The following is a 17,316-nucleotide window of genomic DNA, read 5'->3' on the forward strand; positions in this document are numbered from 1 at the left end:
CCGTTTCATGATATACACATATTTTAAAACACTGTATTGCACACAACAAACATACACAACTTCTGTCTTTTTATAATATTAATTTTTAAACAAAAATTTTTAAAGTAGTCTAATACAAGTCTTACTGGGCTAAAATCAAAGGGTTAGCGGGGCTGGATACCATTCTGGAGGATCCAGGGTGAATCTCTTTCCTTGCCTTTTGTAGTTTTTACAGACCACCCAGATTCCTTAGGTTGTGGCCCCTTGTTCCACCTGCAAAGCCAGAAACATAGCATGTCTCTGACCCTTCTTATATAGCCATATTTCTTCCTGACCATTGCCAGAAAACAGTTTCTCTTTTTAAGGACTCTTATGACTAGATTAGGGCCTCCTGGATACTCTAGGATGATATCATAGTCCCTAATTGCATTTGCAAATTCCTTTTTGCCATATAACATAACTCTTCTGTGGATCAATATGTAATACTTTTGCAAGAGCTATTATCCTGCCTACCATAATTGTGAAATTAGGAACAAAAACTCAACTTGGTATATTAAAAAGGCTTATCAACAAATAAAAGTTTAAGAGTGATCTCATTCCAGTGTCCTAAAAAACCTCCTAATTAGAACAACTCTTATGACAAAAGGGAACTAAAGTCTAGCTAACCTGATTTAAAACAAGAGCAAGAACCTGACATGGTGGGTGAAGGGCAGCAGTAACACATCCATGACAAAACCAAATGATAGGCCTCAAATGACCCAAAATGAGGCCATGAAGATAAACATTTCCTTGGAAATGAAGAATCCTCTTTCTGATCCTAGGTTATCATTTTTCAGAAAAGTTGGTCATATGTCACTGGAAATTAGACATCTGAAAAAAAAAGACCTTTTCTACCAAAGCTTTTTTTTAAGTCTCTACTGTTATTTTAAGATAAATTAAATACATAAAAGAGATGAAGTATCTCAAGTCTTACATCTGTTTTGATGGTAACGGGGATTATCTAAATGGCAATGAACAAGATGCTAGTGTTTAGATGATGAAGCTTTCCATGAGTGCTTGCCTTTGAGAATAGAAAGAATCCACAAGCCACAGAGACATGAAGTGCTAGAGGATAATCACCCAATTACGTAGCTTGCATATTTCCCTGTGCTATTTACATGTTTCCAAACCTAAGGGATATTTAGATGCCACCCATGGTATCTAGCAGCCCTATTCGGGAAAAGCAATAGCAACATTAGTGAGACTTGTAATGGCTTATTTTATGATTTCCATATGATTGTCTTACTATACAATCACCAGGACTTTTGAGCACGAAGAAACTGTGAACTGACAAGGATTTGCTTTGCAGCACAATCTCTAAAACAGAACAAATTTAACTCTCCAGAGTCTTATTTTGCGGGAGAGGTGGTCTTTGCCTTTAAAAATCTGCATGTCAAAGCATCTGTGACTCATACCTAGGTGGGTATATTTCCATTTAGAGGATAGCCAATAGTTAGGAAAAAGGAATAAGTTCTGGATCTCAGAAAAAGCTATTAATGAGCTAAGCAAAGGATTCGGGCCATATGCAAAGGGACTAGAATCCAGGACAAGATTTCAATGCAGTGACAGACCAGAAAACACTTATAAAGGGAAAAGGCGAAAACCGAATAAAATGGAGAAGCAATCTTTAAGACTTTAAATTGCTAGGCCAAGAATATGGAGCTAGAGGCATACCTCAGTGGTAGAGTCCATACTTAGTATGTCTGAGGCCCTGGGTTCCACCTCAATGACCACCCTCCAAAAAAAAATGGATATGTGTTAGACACTGTTTCAGTAAATGCAAGTAGACAAAGTTTCTGTTCTTCAGGACCGTGCAATAGAAAAAAAACTTTAAAAACTACACAGCTTTCTCTTTTAAAATTATGTGGGCAATAGACTAGATTGTAATGTCCTCAGCTCGTGGTATGGAAGAGAGAAGAGAACATCTGTGAGGCTTAGCAATAGATATTTGGATGATTTAACATTTTTATCTTTGCCTTTTGATATTTTTATATAATGAACATGGATTACATATAAAATACAATGATGTTTAAGAAAACAGTAGGGAAGTTTTCCTTTGTATTCTGAGCATTGGTTCCTAGTGATCTGAATGTATGTGGTTCATCTGGTAGTAATGGAGCTGGGAGTGAGACTGCCTCAGCCTCCAGTGACACCCTTTCTACACTGACCTAGGAGGCTGCGGGGAAATGCTCCCAGAATCCTTCCCCACCTTTTCTCATCACCTCTGTGTGTTCTCTTTTCCTTGAATGCCTGAAAGAAGCTCTTTTCTAGGAATGTTCAGGTGTGTGTGTGTGTGTGTGCGTGTGTGTGTGTGTACATGCGTGCATCTCACTGACTTCTTCTTCAAAGGTTAAATGTCACTTCCACAGAGGCCTCACCTGAGCAATTAAAAACTTTCATTCCTACCTGGCGAGTCACTACAACATCCCCGGTGTTCTCTGCTAGACCTGTACTCTGCTCCTCGCTTGCACAGCACTCTTGTTCAACTTTCATAGTTGTTTCATTTCTTTCTAAACCTACTCATTCCCCCACAAGTCTGAAGTACCCTGATGAAGACAGAAAGAGTCTGTTGTGTTCACTGCTGCATCTCTGGGGCCTAACAGTGCTCAACACATCTCAGGCACTCCATTAATATTTGTTGAATAAATGAACCTAAGAAATGACTCCTCTGTCCTCTCTCCATCAAGTTTTATTCCCGTGCACTGGGAATAAACCAAACACTCAGCCAGCTCACAAAAGCAAAGAGTTACATTTTCAGAGAATTTACAAGCCAGTTGTTAAACTGTTTGTGGCTTAAAATCGGCCATGGTGAGCATATTTATACCACAGAAATCTGCAAATGTTCCATGCTGAGACTTTCCCTTGGAGATCTGGTTTATCATCACACCACTGCCCTCTCTCTCAAATCCAAATGTAAATATTCACATAGCATGGCAAAAACACGTCTCACAGGTTACTTGAGAATTTCTACAAACAAAAAGGCTTGAGATTTTAAAAAATAATAAATCTATGCTATATAATTATTTACCTTTTGGAAATTCTTGGTCCTTTTATAAGCTAAATTATGATCTAAAATACGTGTCTCTTATCTCTTAAAATTATTTGTTGTGTTTTTCAGATCCTTATGTGAAGATTCATCTGATGCAGAATGGCAAGAGGCTGAAGAAGAAAAAGACAACAATTAAAAAGAACACACTTAACCCCTACTACAATGAGTCATTCAGCTTTGAAGTACCTTTTGAGCAAATCCAGGTAATGTCAGGCATAATTTTGTCCTCCCATTCAATTTCACTGCTTCAGCGCACATAAATTATACACATAGACCTTGTAAATTATCAGTTCCATGCCTTCATTAGAACTGACATTCTTCTTCCCGTGCACATCTGATGCTTGAACTCCATCGAGAGGGACATGTTAAAATACACAGCACAGAATGTGCTGATTCATCAGCGAAAACAGCTGGCCTTCTGTTGCGCAGAAATAAGGTAGAGAAAATAAAAGAAGCAAAAAACTTTCCTAACTCAGAAAGTTCAACTCTGAAGCTTAAACATGAAGAGAAAACAAGCTTCCACTGTTTACTCCTAGACTATAATCAGTAATTCTATTTACCACATCTTTAGAGCAGAAAACAGAGCTAAGAGAACTGTTTTTGGTTGATGTTAACTATGCAGATGCTAAATCTTTATCAAAAACAATTAACAATAGAAAAATTAGGCTTAATTTCTTTTTAAATTGCTTAAATTCAGCTTCTTATGTCTGTCTTAGAATGGATAAGTGTTTCTTAAAGAGAGAGACTTGTTAAATAATATTGTGATATGCAGAATGGACCCCTGCACAAGAAATTTCATGTTCTTACTTTATTTATTAAATATATCCAATTATTTCTAATTTTTTTCTTTCCTTTTTTGCAAAGCTAGGTATAAACCCAGGGCCTTACACATGCTAAGCCAGCATTCTGCCACCGAGCTACATCCCAAGCCCTCTATTATTTTTTAAGGCTATCTGCAGTGAAAAGTGGTTTGGCAAAATAAATGTTTAAATGTTTTATATTAAAATACAAAAAATTATTATTATAGAAAGTATTTCATTAACTAGGATTAGAGATTCCATTTGACTCAGATGTCCCTCTGAGGGATATCGTTCCAAAAGAATTAAAAGAATCACACCACAGTGGTATATGTGCACCTATGTTTATAGCGGCACAGTTCGTAATAGCTAAATCTTGGAAACAGCCCAACTGCCCATCAGTTGGAGATTAGATAAAGATGTAGTTTTTCTATAAAATGAAATAGTACTCAGCCATAAAGAATGAGAAACTAGAGTCATTCTTAGAAAAATGGATGCCTATTTAGACCATACTCAAGTGAAATAAATAAGACACATATGTGTAAATATTGAATAGTTTCTCTGGTGTGAAAAACTAAAAGTGTAAATAAGATCCAAATATGTATAATTGATAATGTGAAATAAGAAGAAAATGGCCAAAGGTGTAGGGGAAGTGGGCAGGGTAGGGGAAAGGAAATAAGGGACAAGAAAAAATTATGAGAAAAGGAAAAAATGGAAACAAAGTGTTTGTAAATAGGGGAGGATGGAGATGGTGAAGGGAGGGCAGGGGTATGGGGAAAAATGAGAACCAAGACCTGTCATGTAAAGGCACAAGATCCCAATGATGAATGTAACAGTACTGGATACCTAAAAAGTACCAATAAACTCAATAAGACAAAAAAAGAAAGTATCTCATTAAAAGGTCTTATGGTTAACATGTTCAAAATAAGATGCTACCTGTAGCCACAATGATAGTATGTGATCTTTGACTTAGGGATTTAAAATAATATTTAAAATTTCACCCCATATCCCTAATTAAACTATAAGAATTCAAAGTTCACATCTGATAATTATGGGCTATTTCTTGGTAGTCTTTAATGAGTATCAGGATTCAAATGCATAAAGCATCACTATTTTTACATTTTGTTAAATAAGTGTTGTGGGTCTATCTTGTCAGTCATATAAATGTTTGCCTATAACTTGAAAGAAAAATGAAAATATACATAAAAACTATAACATGGAACCTTCTAAAAATCCAGAATAGCAAAAGTCAGCAAATGGTTTTTATTTACTTTTAATTTTTTCTTAGAATATATTATCATATAAATTATCTGAATGATTATTAAATGTAATAGCTGGATTTATTATATATTATATGCCTACACCCAAGTTAAATATTTTACATGTACAATTTCATTTGATCCTTACAATAACCTGATAACACACACCATTATAACTCAATATTATATATAAGCAAACCAAGGCTTAGAATTCATTCATCAAATAGGAACAATATTAATTTATGTCAAAATGAGATTATAGGTATAAAATATGGACAGCATAGCACATAGAAATAGTAAGGTTTTTGTCATTATTTTTACTCACAATGCTAGTGTATCTCCTTTTCAAATTAACATTTTATTAGAAAATGAGTCAAACAACCAAAAAATATATATAAACTAATACTGTCCAACAGAACTCTGTGATGATGGAAATTTTTGGACTATCCATGCTGCCCAACATGGTACCCACTGATAGCTAATGAACAACTCAGTTCCAGCATTAGTTAATTTCAACTTATTTATTTAGCATTAAATTTAAACTGCTACCTGTGGTTAGTAGCTACTCTGTTATATAAGGGAGTTTTAAATGGCTAAAAATAATCAGGTATCCCAGCATCTTCACTTTTGTTCATGGTTTTTATATTGTCTTTCTCACATTTTCACATAATGGCAAATTACGCTTATTTATTTACTTTCAACAGCTGCTATATAAGTAAATGACATAACAGAGGACACTGATTTCCTGTCCCCGGGAAACTGTTTCTTCGACAATTTATTTTGTAATATCTGTTCAGTGAACTCTTTTAAGTCCTCAGACCTTATTCGTGTGGGAACTAATACCTCTTGGTATTTCAGTTTTTTAATTGCGCAAAACAATATATAGCAGGGCATTCAAACCAAAAATAAAAATCCTATTTTAAACTTTCTTCTTTGAGCTATAATTCTATACTTTTCAAAATAAATGTCCTTTTTTGACTACATATTGTAGAAAATACAAATATATTTAAAGTATAGCACATTAACAGGAGCCAAATTTTGGGTTTGGGGGACAGCAACTTAGATATGATAGAGATAATCTAAGCCCATTGTAGAGTATATTAGCCTTGAAATAATAATTCCTTTGACTATGTCCCTCTTTCTCTGCTCATTTTGTTCTGTTAGTTTTTTGTTTTCCAGAATACCAGTTTCTTACTCTTTTTTTCCCTTAAGAAAATAATTGAGTGTATCTTGATAAAACCAGGGTTTAAGTTTCTCTATCCTCACATTATTAAATTATCTGTTTTCTGATTTCCAAAAGCATGTGAAAATGTTATCATCCACACACAAGTAACAGAGAAAAAAACTACACATGCACCTTAAAGATTTAATTCAAGGTCTGCACAAGGATACTTTGTCTTGAACGCCACTATCAATTTATTCCTCAGTGGAATAACCTAAACTTACTCCAAACTGTGAAAAATTCCTGTTACCTTTGTGCATAATGTCCCCCATCCCATTCCCTCATGAATTTGCTAGGGACAAGTTCTGAGAAAAGAAGCATCAAATACCATCTTGTCTTTGGTTCAACATTCCAGTCAGTGGTAGGTGATTTTCTTAGCAATGGAATCACTCCAAAGCCTGCACACAGTATAACTTAAATCTGATCCTGGCTTTCCTAATTACATTTTCTGCTCCCCTTAACTTTGGCCATAAAATTGTACGCATTCCGATTTATTTTAAACTCTTTATCTTTACACTCAATTTCTAGATCAGACCCATCACATATTCTATCTAAGCAAATTTATTACCTAGGAAGCAAACTCAAACGTACTTTTAAAAAGTATTTATTCTATACCATAATGATATGGGTTTGCTTTCATCAGTTCAGTCAATCCAAAATTAGTTATTAAGCAAACCCTCATGATTGATGAAATCACTGAGGTAAATCCTGTATGGCCTAAAAGGTTATATCCATATGATGTCAATGCCAGATACACAGTAGTTACTTAATAAATGTTTACTGAGAGACTATATGCCCAAGAAAAACAAATCTTTATTTAATAGTTACTACTTTTTAAAGACTTTCACTGTATTGAAAAAATGTAAATCCTATTTTAAACTTTCTTCTTTGAGCTATAATTCTATACTTTTCAAAATAAATGTCCTTTTTTGACTACATATTGTAGAAAATACAAATATATTTAAAGTATAGCACATTAACAGGAGCCAAATTTTGGGTTTGGGGGACAGCAACTTAGATATGATAGAGATAATCTAAGCCCATTGTAGAGTATATTAGCCTTGAAATAATAATTCCTTTGACTATGTCCCTCTTTCTCTGCTCATTTTGTTCTGTTAGTTTTTTGTTTTCCAGAATACCAGTTTCTTACTCTTTTTTTCCCTTAAGAAAATAATTGAGTGTATCTTGATAAAACCAGGGTTTAAGTTTCTCTATCCTCACATTATTAAATTATCTGTTTTCTGATTTCCAAAAGCATGTGAAAATGTTATCATCCACACACAAGTAACAGAGAAAAAAACTACACATGCACCTTAAAGATTTAATTCAAGGTCTGCACAAGGATACTTTGTCTTGAACGCCACTATCAATTTATTCCTCAGTGGAATAACCTAAACTTACTCCAAACTGTGAAAAATTCCTGTTACCTTTGTGCATAATGTCCCCCATCCCATTCCCTCATGAATTTGCTAGGGACAAGTTCTGAGAAAAGAAGCATCAAATACCATCTTGTCTTTGGTTCAACATTCCAGTCAGTGGTAGGTGATTTTCTTAGCAATGGAATCACTCCAAAGCCTGCACACAGTATAACTTAAATCTGATCCTGGCTTTCCTAATTACATTTTCTGCTCCCCTTAACTTTGGCCATAAAATTGTACGCATTCCGATTTATTTTAAACTCTTTATCTTTACACTCAATTTCTAGATCAGACCCATCACATATTCTATCTAAGCAAATTTATTACCTAGGAAGCAAACTCAAACGTACTTTTAAAAAGTATTTATTCTATACCATAATGATATGGGTTTGCTTTCATCAGTTCAGTCAATCCAAAATTAGTTATTAAGCAAACCCTCATGATTGATGAAATCACTGAGGTAAATCCTGTATGGCCTAAAAGGTTATATCCATATGATGTCAATGCCAGATACACAGTAGTTACTTAATAAATGTTTACTGAGAGACTATATGCCCAAGAAAAACAAATCTTTATTTAATAGTTACTACTTTTTAAAGACTTTCACTGTATTGAAAAAATGTTCACAATCATATGATCAGCTGAAATTCTATATTAGTTTTATGTGAAATCCTAGTAGTTGCCTCTTTACATCAGATGATAGCACATGGTTAGTTGGAAATTTTACCCAAAACAAACAAACAAAAAAATAAAGCATGGCCTAAGTGCCACTAACAGGGCTCTCACTGATGAGATATATGAAACAATAGATTTAGATAACACAATTTGCTCCACACAGCATAGCATGATGGTTTATAGCACAATCTCTGGAAGCCAACCCACTCGTTCCTTATGCCACCTCGGACAAGTTATGGAACTTCTCTGATCCTTACCTATGCAAAGGTGATATTAATGGGATCCACTGTGAGAAATAACTGTTAGCCCATTTTTGAAGTCTTAGGATAATCTGGAATATACAATAAAAATTGACATTTTAGCATTAAGATAATGATGACAGTGATGATGATGGTGATGATGATGTGGCGAAAAAATAAAAACTGGACCCAAGTTTTCATATTGAAGTCATTTTCAGCCTCATCCTGGTAGTTGGGGGTCAATTCTTATTGCAAATTCCTTATATTTCAAGGAAACTTTAGTAATAGAACTTTAGAGCTAGTGGCTTCATGTGTATTATGTGCCCTTTTTCAGAAAGTGCAAGTGGTGGTAACTGTTTTGGACTATGACAAGATTGGCAAGAATGATGCCATCGGCAAAGTCTTTGTGGGCTACAACAGCACCGGCGCGGAGCTGCGACACTGGTCAGACATGCTGGCCAACCCCAGGCGGCCCATTGCCCAGTGGCACACCCTACAGGTAGAGGAGGAAGTGGATGCCATGCTGGCCGTCAAGAAGTAAAGGAAAAAAGAAGCCTTTCTGCATTTGCCCACATAGTGCTCTTTAGCCAGTATCTGTAAATACCTCAGTAATATGGGTCCTTTCATCTTTCCAGCCATGCATTCTTAACACAATTCAGTGGTACTTCAAATTCTGTTTTAATTTGCACAAATTTAAGTGTAGAGAGCCCCTATGCCCTTCATCATACCACTGCCCTCCAAGTCTACTCTTCTTTTAAGCAATATGATGTGTAGATAGAGCATGACCAAAATTATTTATTGTATCTCACCACTGTATATACCAGTATGCTAAAGATTTATTTCTAGTTTGTGTATTTGTATGTTGTGTTTCCTAATCTGTGTATATCTAGATGTTTTTAATAAGATGTTCTATTTTAAACTACGTAAATTGACTGAAATATAGGAGAGCTGATAATATATTATATGGTAAATATAGTATCAACTGCATTCCAGCAAAAATATCAACTTGCAAGGCACTAGTACAGTTAAACAGACATCTTAAAGGACAACTTAAACCTGAGCTTTCTATTGAATCATTTGAGTATCAAGATATGCTTATACCACAAATTTGGTGGGCAAATCCAATTTTGTAGAATTACTTCACAGGCAAAACAGCATGATCTGAGCAGCACTGAGGCTGACATCAAGGAAGCATAGCCACAAACCAGAACAGTATCTGTCTGTGCACACCTGCAAAGCTAAAATCATGGCTTCACTCTTGCATTTGAGGAAGCAACTGAACAGGAGTCAATGAATTCACATTATTACATATAATGTAACAACAGGATGGTGTTCGTGTATATGTACATGTGCATGCATGTATGCGTGTGTATGTGTGTGTGTTGTTTGCATTTGTTTGGGGATGAGGTGGGAGAGAAGTAGCTGAGGGGAGAAGTCAGCATTTCTGAAATATTGCCTGATGATTTAAAAAGAAAAAAAAGCTCTCCATTATCACCTTTCTACAAAATGTGCACCCTGTGAATTCTGCTCCAGATTTCACAGCTATATGATTCCAAAAGGTGTGCACATTAGACTTTGTAACAAAATATTTTATTATACAAAAACCAGATAGAAGGAATGCAGAATATTTTTAACACAGCAATCTGTGCTTATTACACAAAATTACTTTGTGGTAAACAGACAGTATTGTAATCCCATCACAAGATGAAGAAAAAAAAATAGAATCAATTAGCCATAGTTCTGAATGCACTTCAATTAAGCCAAAAAAGACAGCTAGCGATCTTTTTTATATGCTCTTTTTACTTAAATAAGTTTTAATTTGTCCTTTAAACAAAGGTGAAACAAAACCAAGAACAAGTTCTAGAACACTGAAGCAATCTCTTATGTATACTAGATGCTTGACTGAAGAAGAGTTTTTAAATGTTTTCAATGTTATTATGTAGTAAATGGCACTATTATGAAGCTACTAGTCATTCCATAAGTCTAAAAGGACTGCTCTGTGTAACACTGTGACTGCCGTGTGTGCTTAGACACGTAGTTTCCTCAGTGGATAGCACTCAGTTTATTCCGTAGTGATATTGTAACAATACTGCCATTCCCTTCTACTGCACTGCCCGAGGTGTGTGTAGCACAAACAGTTCTCATTACAAAGGACCAATTCAGAACTGAAGAGCTATGCATAGACCAAGAAAGACATAGACTGGGGTGGAACACACAGCATTTTGTCAAGCACTGTGCAATATTCCATATCTCCCCATTGTGATAGACAAACACTTTGCAGAAGGGCAGCCTACTATCTCACACTGCTTCTAGTCTTCTCTCCACTGGCTTCTGTGACCCATTTTAACTTCTAGGCCACAGAGAGTAGTAGCGATGCTCTCACATGGGCATGCACCTTTACACACAGCAAGATAGAGTGGAGGAAAACTAAGCACTGGCCTCATGTTCAGTCTTTAGGACATCACTCCATAGTTTTTTGAAAATCTTATGAAGTCAAAAGGGGCTGATGGTAGACTTTAAACACGGGATTGGCCATTTCTCAGTAATCATTCTTTCCTCATTGAAGAGGAGGCAAGCCCTTTCACTCTGCAGCCCCATCATGGCAAACTCTTTAGAAATGGAGCAGACACAAAGGACAAAGGGAGCATAACATCTCTTTTTGATGATGGTCCATGCTTTTTTTAACAACAGAGGCAACAGAAAATGCAGGAGTCATACTGGAGATTAAACATCAGTTCGAATAGAAATTCAGATGAGAGTTTTTCCAATTTAAAGGACCAAACTCTACCAAAGAGAGGGAGTTAACTTTTTAAAATTCCTTAAACACCAGGAACTGACATTAATTTCACTTCTTCAGCTTTAAATTGTTCACAGTGAAACAACACTTTAAAGCGAGCAGGTTCAAGCTGTGGAACAGACATTATTTTTCACATGACAGTACTGCTAACACCTTCTCTTGCAACACTGCCAACATGAGATTGTCACCATTGAATTAGTGGGTACTACGACATCTTTCACAAGCTGGTGACTGAACCTGCTTTATGACCAAGTTTCATCCTCAGACAAGCTACATGTACCTTCCTGGCAAAGCTGTGTAAACTACTAGACTCTGATGCCCTAGAAAGATCCTAGTTGCCTTTGTGTATATTTACTGCCTGCTTGAGTGTTTCTATGTGTGGGTTTCCTCTGTGTCTTGTAGAAACGTTGGGGTGTTTTCTTCTGCCATATGGCTCGTGGCCCGCGAGCCAACTACTTTAGCTGTATTTTACCTTCATTTTTTGATGAGGTGGTTTAAATTTTGTTTCACTTTGTGTAGTGAATTCACAGTAGTTTTCTGATTGTTGTTAAAAATGACTTAACATATTACACTGATATTCAATAAAAATGTTTTATTTCCTGTTGATGTTGCTGTCTTTCCACTCTTTTTCTTGTCTGACTCTCATGGTAGGTCAAGAACCTGCTGATTTTTGGAAACAGCTGGAAGCAGCAGCAGCAGCTAAATGAATGCTCACCCTGGATGCCAGCTCTGGATCATATCTGGGACCACAGAGTGGCTGCAGGGAAACAGTACAGACAGGGGTCCTGCATAGTATTGTTCTCAACCTATGCTTCTCTGTTCCTGTTTATAATTAATTCACTTGGCATAATTTGAACCTTTAAATTTTTCCCAAAATGTGTCCTCTGGTAGTATTACTCCAGAGCCTAAATCATATAATTTCTCCAGAAGGAAACCAAAAACACGATTGCTTTATCTCCATTTTTAGAGGCAAGGGTAACGCATTAAATTTCTTGTGTGCTGCAATAGCTAGAAGTAAACACCTTTCCTACACTAAATTCAGGATTATCAGATGCCTACCGTGCACCGTGTTGTTAATGCATGCTGGAACTCAGTCTCACACCGGCACATGTACCACCATGCTGTACTATGATATGTACTTAAAAGTAAGGGCTGTGGGCCCCTAAGAATATTCACTAGCCCAATCACAGGGACCATGCTCTGTGGTGTGGCACCCTGACCTTCCCTAAGCATGGAGGTACTAATCTTGAAGCAATTAAAAGTGCTACCTGCTAACAACTGACAGCTGTGTCTCTTTACACTCTACTGCCCTGGAAGTTGCCTCACCTAGGTTCACCTTTCTCCCCAGGAGTAGCCCACATTCCACAGCTACTTCAAATCCCTCTGAAACACTATCTCAGCACCATGGCCCCATGGGGTGATTGGGACTGCCTTGGCAACTGTACTACAGTTCAGCTTCTGCCTCTGCCTGCTCCTCCATGCTCCTTTGCAGGTGTGGTTCCCAAGAGCACTCCCCGTTAGACTCCTTACTGTTCACTACCATCCTAAAGTCTGTGTCCTGGGGCTTCCATCCCACAACACCAGTCTTGAGGAGGCGACCTCTAGAAGAGTTTTCTAGAAATGGTAACACAACAAGGTACCAAAGGAACCGATAGGAGTTACCCAGGTCAGGGAGTGGACAAGACTGCTGCAAAAGTTCTTGTTTGACAAGTTTACCCAGGATAAAGCCTTTGATGGCTGGCTGCACCATACCTCCTTCAAACAGCTCTATCAGTCACTGCTTTGTTGGGATAGAAGTGAAGCCAAAACTCCTTAAACAGCCAATTACTTAAACCATTCAATTACTACTGGCGACTGGAAAAAGGTCCTAAATGTGTGTTCAAAAAAAAAAAAAGAAACACTAGGAGCAATAACAACAAAGCCAGTCAGCATTGTAAATACAACTGGTTGTCCATAGTGACGAACGTGTTTCTTAAAAAGCTCTTGAAATTAGGTTGAAAATATTTAGAGAATATTTCATAATTATCTAAAGAAACACCCATCTTTGTTTTCACAGCTACTTTCCCAAAAGTTTCCTAGGTCTAAGGCACATACACTTAGGATATTCATTAGATAGTCAGGAAAATTCAACCACTTCAGCTGTTTCAAAAAGGGAATTTATCAAAGGAAATTGGCCACAGAGGGAGCACTAAGAAAGCAGAGACCTTGGGGAAATCCAGACATTAGTAGGTAGCACAGCCAAGGATGGGAGGAGAAACCATAGTGTTAATGGAGCCCAGGCTTTAGAGGATGGGTTAGAACCTTGGGGGAGGGGCCGTGGAGGCCCCAGTGATGCCAGGCCCACCAGAGGTATCAGACGCTGGCACAGAGCCAAAAAAGGCTCTGCACCAGAGGCTGTGGGAAAGCTGAAAGATTCTGATCAGTATCACTAGAGGGAAACTGACAGAAGCTAGAAGCAGGAACAGGATCCCTTCTTCTCCTGCCTTCTATCTAGTGATTCAAGGCAAAACAATCTTCAAAGGTTGACATTCTACCCCAAGTATATACTGTAGCAGACCACAGAAAGGGGGACTAGGACTGAGAACCACAGCAAGTGACGAACACATTAGGGAACTTTGGACCAGCTACATTCCCCTTTTAAGTACTTTAGTTTTTTCTTCGCCAGATTCAGGAGGATTCAGGTGTTCCTGTCTGAGCCGCATACGTTATCCCCCACCTGATGGAACAGATGTAGAGAAATCACATTCTCATCCTATTTATGCAGAGAGCTTAGTCTTACAGATTTGAAAAATTTGAACCATGATTGCAGCTACCCCCTCCCTGCAACTCATCTTTATTACATATGCACAGGACCCTGTGATGTTCAGCAACTGATTTCAGCAGCACACAAATCCTTACTGTTAAGCAGTCAGACAACGACTTTGGAATACAAAGGTTAAAAAAAAAAAACAGCAAAATAAAAATGAGAAATAGTCTGGAACTCAATGTACAAAGAAATTTTCCAAAGCACACAGAATAATAATTATGCAGACAAAACCATCAAAGGAGATCAGTAACAAAAACACCAATCCAACCTGCTGATAATTTTCACCTAAATTCTGAGGCTGGCTGTAAGTTACTTATATTTTAAAATCCACATTTCATCCATCCTGATTTCTTCACTCTCCCTAACCAATACAAATTCTCAAAGTTTCCATGTTCATCTTTCTTCTTTGACAGTAACTATCTTGCCAGCCAAGCCTTAACCGTGTGCAAAATGTACTCATCCTTACCAGGGCACAAGCAAGGTTACAAAGCATTTCCCACCAGACCAGGTGGGACTCACTGGCTTTTCCACTGTACATTTTATATCTGTTATTTTCTCTCTTGCTCTGGACTGGGGATGCAGCAAACTGGGGACACCCTTTGTAAGTAAGGTTGTTTGGAGAGTATGTAAGATTGTTTATTGCAAGGAGAGAAAACCCAATTTAAGCTGGATTTAGAAAAAAAAGACAGAAAGGTGGGGTGGGAAGAAGAAAGAGACTATTGGGTCAAATAACCAGGAAGGTCACTGGGTGATTATATTGAAGAAAAGCTGGACAAAAGGCCTCAAATAATGTCATTATGTTCTCTCTTTTCTGCCTAACCTCCCTCTTTTCCCCTGTCTTCACCCTCCTCACTCCAGCACCCTCAGTTTTGATGTCATTATGAAGCTTCTATGCCTCCATGTGTAACACCCAAGGCCCCTAGTGACTCCAAATTTATATTCTTCTAGCTTGGCATGTTTGCAGAGTCATTTTTTCACAATTATGTCAGCAAAATTCCCATACCTGGCTTGCATGTCTGGGTGACATAACTTTAAAATAATCACTATGGTCAGATAATAGAGCACTTGCTTTGGCAAAAATCTAGGTCATATCCCTAGACCCAGAGAGACATAAATGAGGTAAAGATAGTTCCTCAAAGGAAAATCAGACTGATTTTACCAAGACACAAAAGTACAGGCTGGGCAGACAAAAACACAAAACAGCGAAATATGTATTCCTTAGGCCCTGGTATGCTTTAGCCCCAAAAGGAGAAATACTGACAGCACAAACTCATCTCAGGCCACAGAGCATGTCATGCTTTCTCTGGACTAAAGACAATATAAGAAAACAAGCTGTAAGAGTATGTATCACCTTAGTTCAGGCTAGTGCTGACTTCAGCTATATGCAGTCCTTACTGGAAACATCCAAGCACCTTCCTATTTATTTTCAGAAAAATCAATCAGCTGCTATATTTTTTCTTGTTGCTCCATAGTCTGTAATTTTTATTTTTATTTTTTATTTTGTCCACATTAAGTTTACTGGTATATTTAAAGCAAACAATACAGTTACATTTATCATTGGGATCTTGTAGCTTTACAAGATATATCTTGGTTCTTGTTTTTTCCCCATACCCCTCCCCTCCTTTATTTTTAATGGCCACCTGACTTTTCTTCAGTTAGAAAACTTACTCAACCATTTTCCTATTGGTTGTTTAAATTGTTAGGAGTTTATTTCCTAAATAATACCACAATTAGATAATTCAGTGGATAAGTAGGTGCATAGGTATGTAGGTAGAGATCTCCTTTCTATTTGTATTTTTAAGATAAGTTGCCAAACTTTGGATTGTGGGGGGAAAGGCAATGTCGTAATTGCCAGTTTGATTTCTTAGAAGGCTCTACCAGAATCCACTGCCATTGGTACCATACATGCCAGTTTTGCAGAGGCTCCCCAGCTTGGGCAGGTTATGTTACTGAGTGCCCACTGTGCAAGAACATGTGCCTAGGTGAAGGGCAGGTCCAGAGCTAAAATGAATCTCTCAGCTCTGAACCCACCGTCTTCACTACTGGAGGCAGCTCTGTTTAACAGTCATAAATCGGTGACATGAAAAAGCACTGGCAGAGAGCCTGAGGAGGAGCTCAGGAGAAAATCTCCAGGAAGATAACGAGGGCAGATGTCCTCATTCCTACACCTCAACTGCACGTCACAGCCTGCAGACTTTCATATCCTCCTTCCCTGCTCTCTATTTGCACCATCACACCCTCACTCACCATCATACCCTCACTCAGACTTGCATCCTACCCACCTTTCAGCGTCACGGAGACCTTGCAGCTGCCTCCCTGTGCCCGGCCTCACTCCACTCCAGCTCCAATTGTGCAAGGGAGAGGATGGGCCTCTGAGCCAGCCCCCCTGGAGCCAGATCCTGGTTCATTCACTGAGCTGTGGGGCCCTGTAGAAGTCCCTGAATTTTGAGAATTACAGATAATGGATACTAAAACTTGGTACAAAGTAAACATTCAATGAATGGTGGTGATTTGTCTTTCTAACTCTAATCTTACGGTTTGACAAATACTATTGGTAAAAAAACAGATAGTAAATATTTTAGGCTTTCTAGGCAATGCACTCTATGTCACATCTTCTCTGTCTGTCTCTCCATCCCTCTGTTCTTCCTTTCTTTCCAATCCTTTAAAACATGCAAAATCTATTTGTAGCCGGAGTGATGAAGCACACCTATAATCCCAGCTGCTTAAGAGACTAAGTGAGGTAGGTCAGAGCACTCCAAGTTTCAAGCCAGACTGAAAACTTAGCAAGAACCTAAAAAGGGGTCTCAGGATGCAGCTCTGTAATAGAGCACTTTCTTAGCAGGCACAAGGCTCTGGGTTCAATACTAACGCCACAAAAACATAGAATAAAAACAATTTGTAGCTCACAGTCCACTCAAATACAGGCTGCTATAGTTTGTTGGCTAGATTCAGGTCATGTCACTGTGTATCATCAAATCTTCTGTTTCTTATTCCTTCTAGATTAATATTTAAATTCTTTTTTTTTTTTTTTTTTTT

General features: G+C 37.6%; 1 protein-coding gene and 1 long non-coding RNA gene across 5 annotated transcripts in view; one reads left to right on the top strand and one right to left on the bottom strand.

Moving 5' to 3' along the window:
- The window catches only part of Syt1 (synaptotagmin 1), a 517,172-nt gene extending 505,565 nt beyond the window's left edge, over window positions 1-11,607 (top strand). For all 4 annotated transcript variants that reach the window (XM_010639520.3, XM_010639515.3, XM_010639517.3 and 1 more), the window contains 2 exons: window positions 3,137-3,270; window positions 9,012-11,607. In XM_010639520.3, the coding sequence (XP_010637822.1) occupies window positions 3,137-3,270; window positions 9,012-9,218 (341 nt within the window). In that variant the 3' untranslated portion in view covers window positions 9,219-11,607. The remainder of the gene's footprint in view (window positions 1-3,136; window positions 3,271-9,011) is intronic.
- Window positions 8,725-17,316, bottom strand: part of LOC104873050 — a 62,630-nt gene continuing 54,038 nt past the window's right edge. The window contains exon 4 of the long non-coding RNA XR_783349.2: window positions 8,725-8,769. This is a non-coding gene — a long non-coding RNA (uncharacterized LOC104873050). The remainder of the gene's footprint in view (window positions 8,770-17,316) is intronic.

The sequence above is a fragment of the Fukomys damarensis genome, unplaced genomic scaffold (genome assembly GCF_012274545.1).
Source record: "Fukomys damarensis isolate Sample0158 unplaced genomic scaffold, DMR_v1.0_HiC HiC_scaffold_15, whole genome shotgun sequence".
Classification (NCBI taxonomy): Eukaryota; Metazoa; Chordata; class Mammalia; order Rodentia; family Bathyergidae; genus Fukomys; species Fukomys damarensis.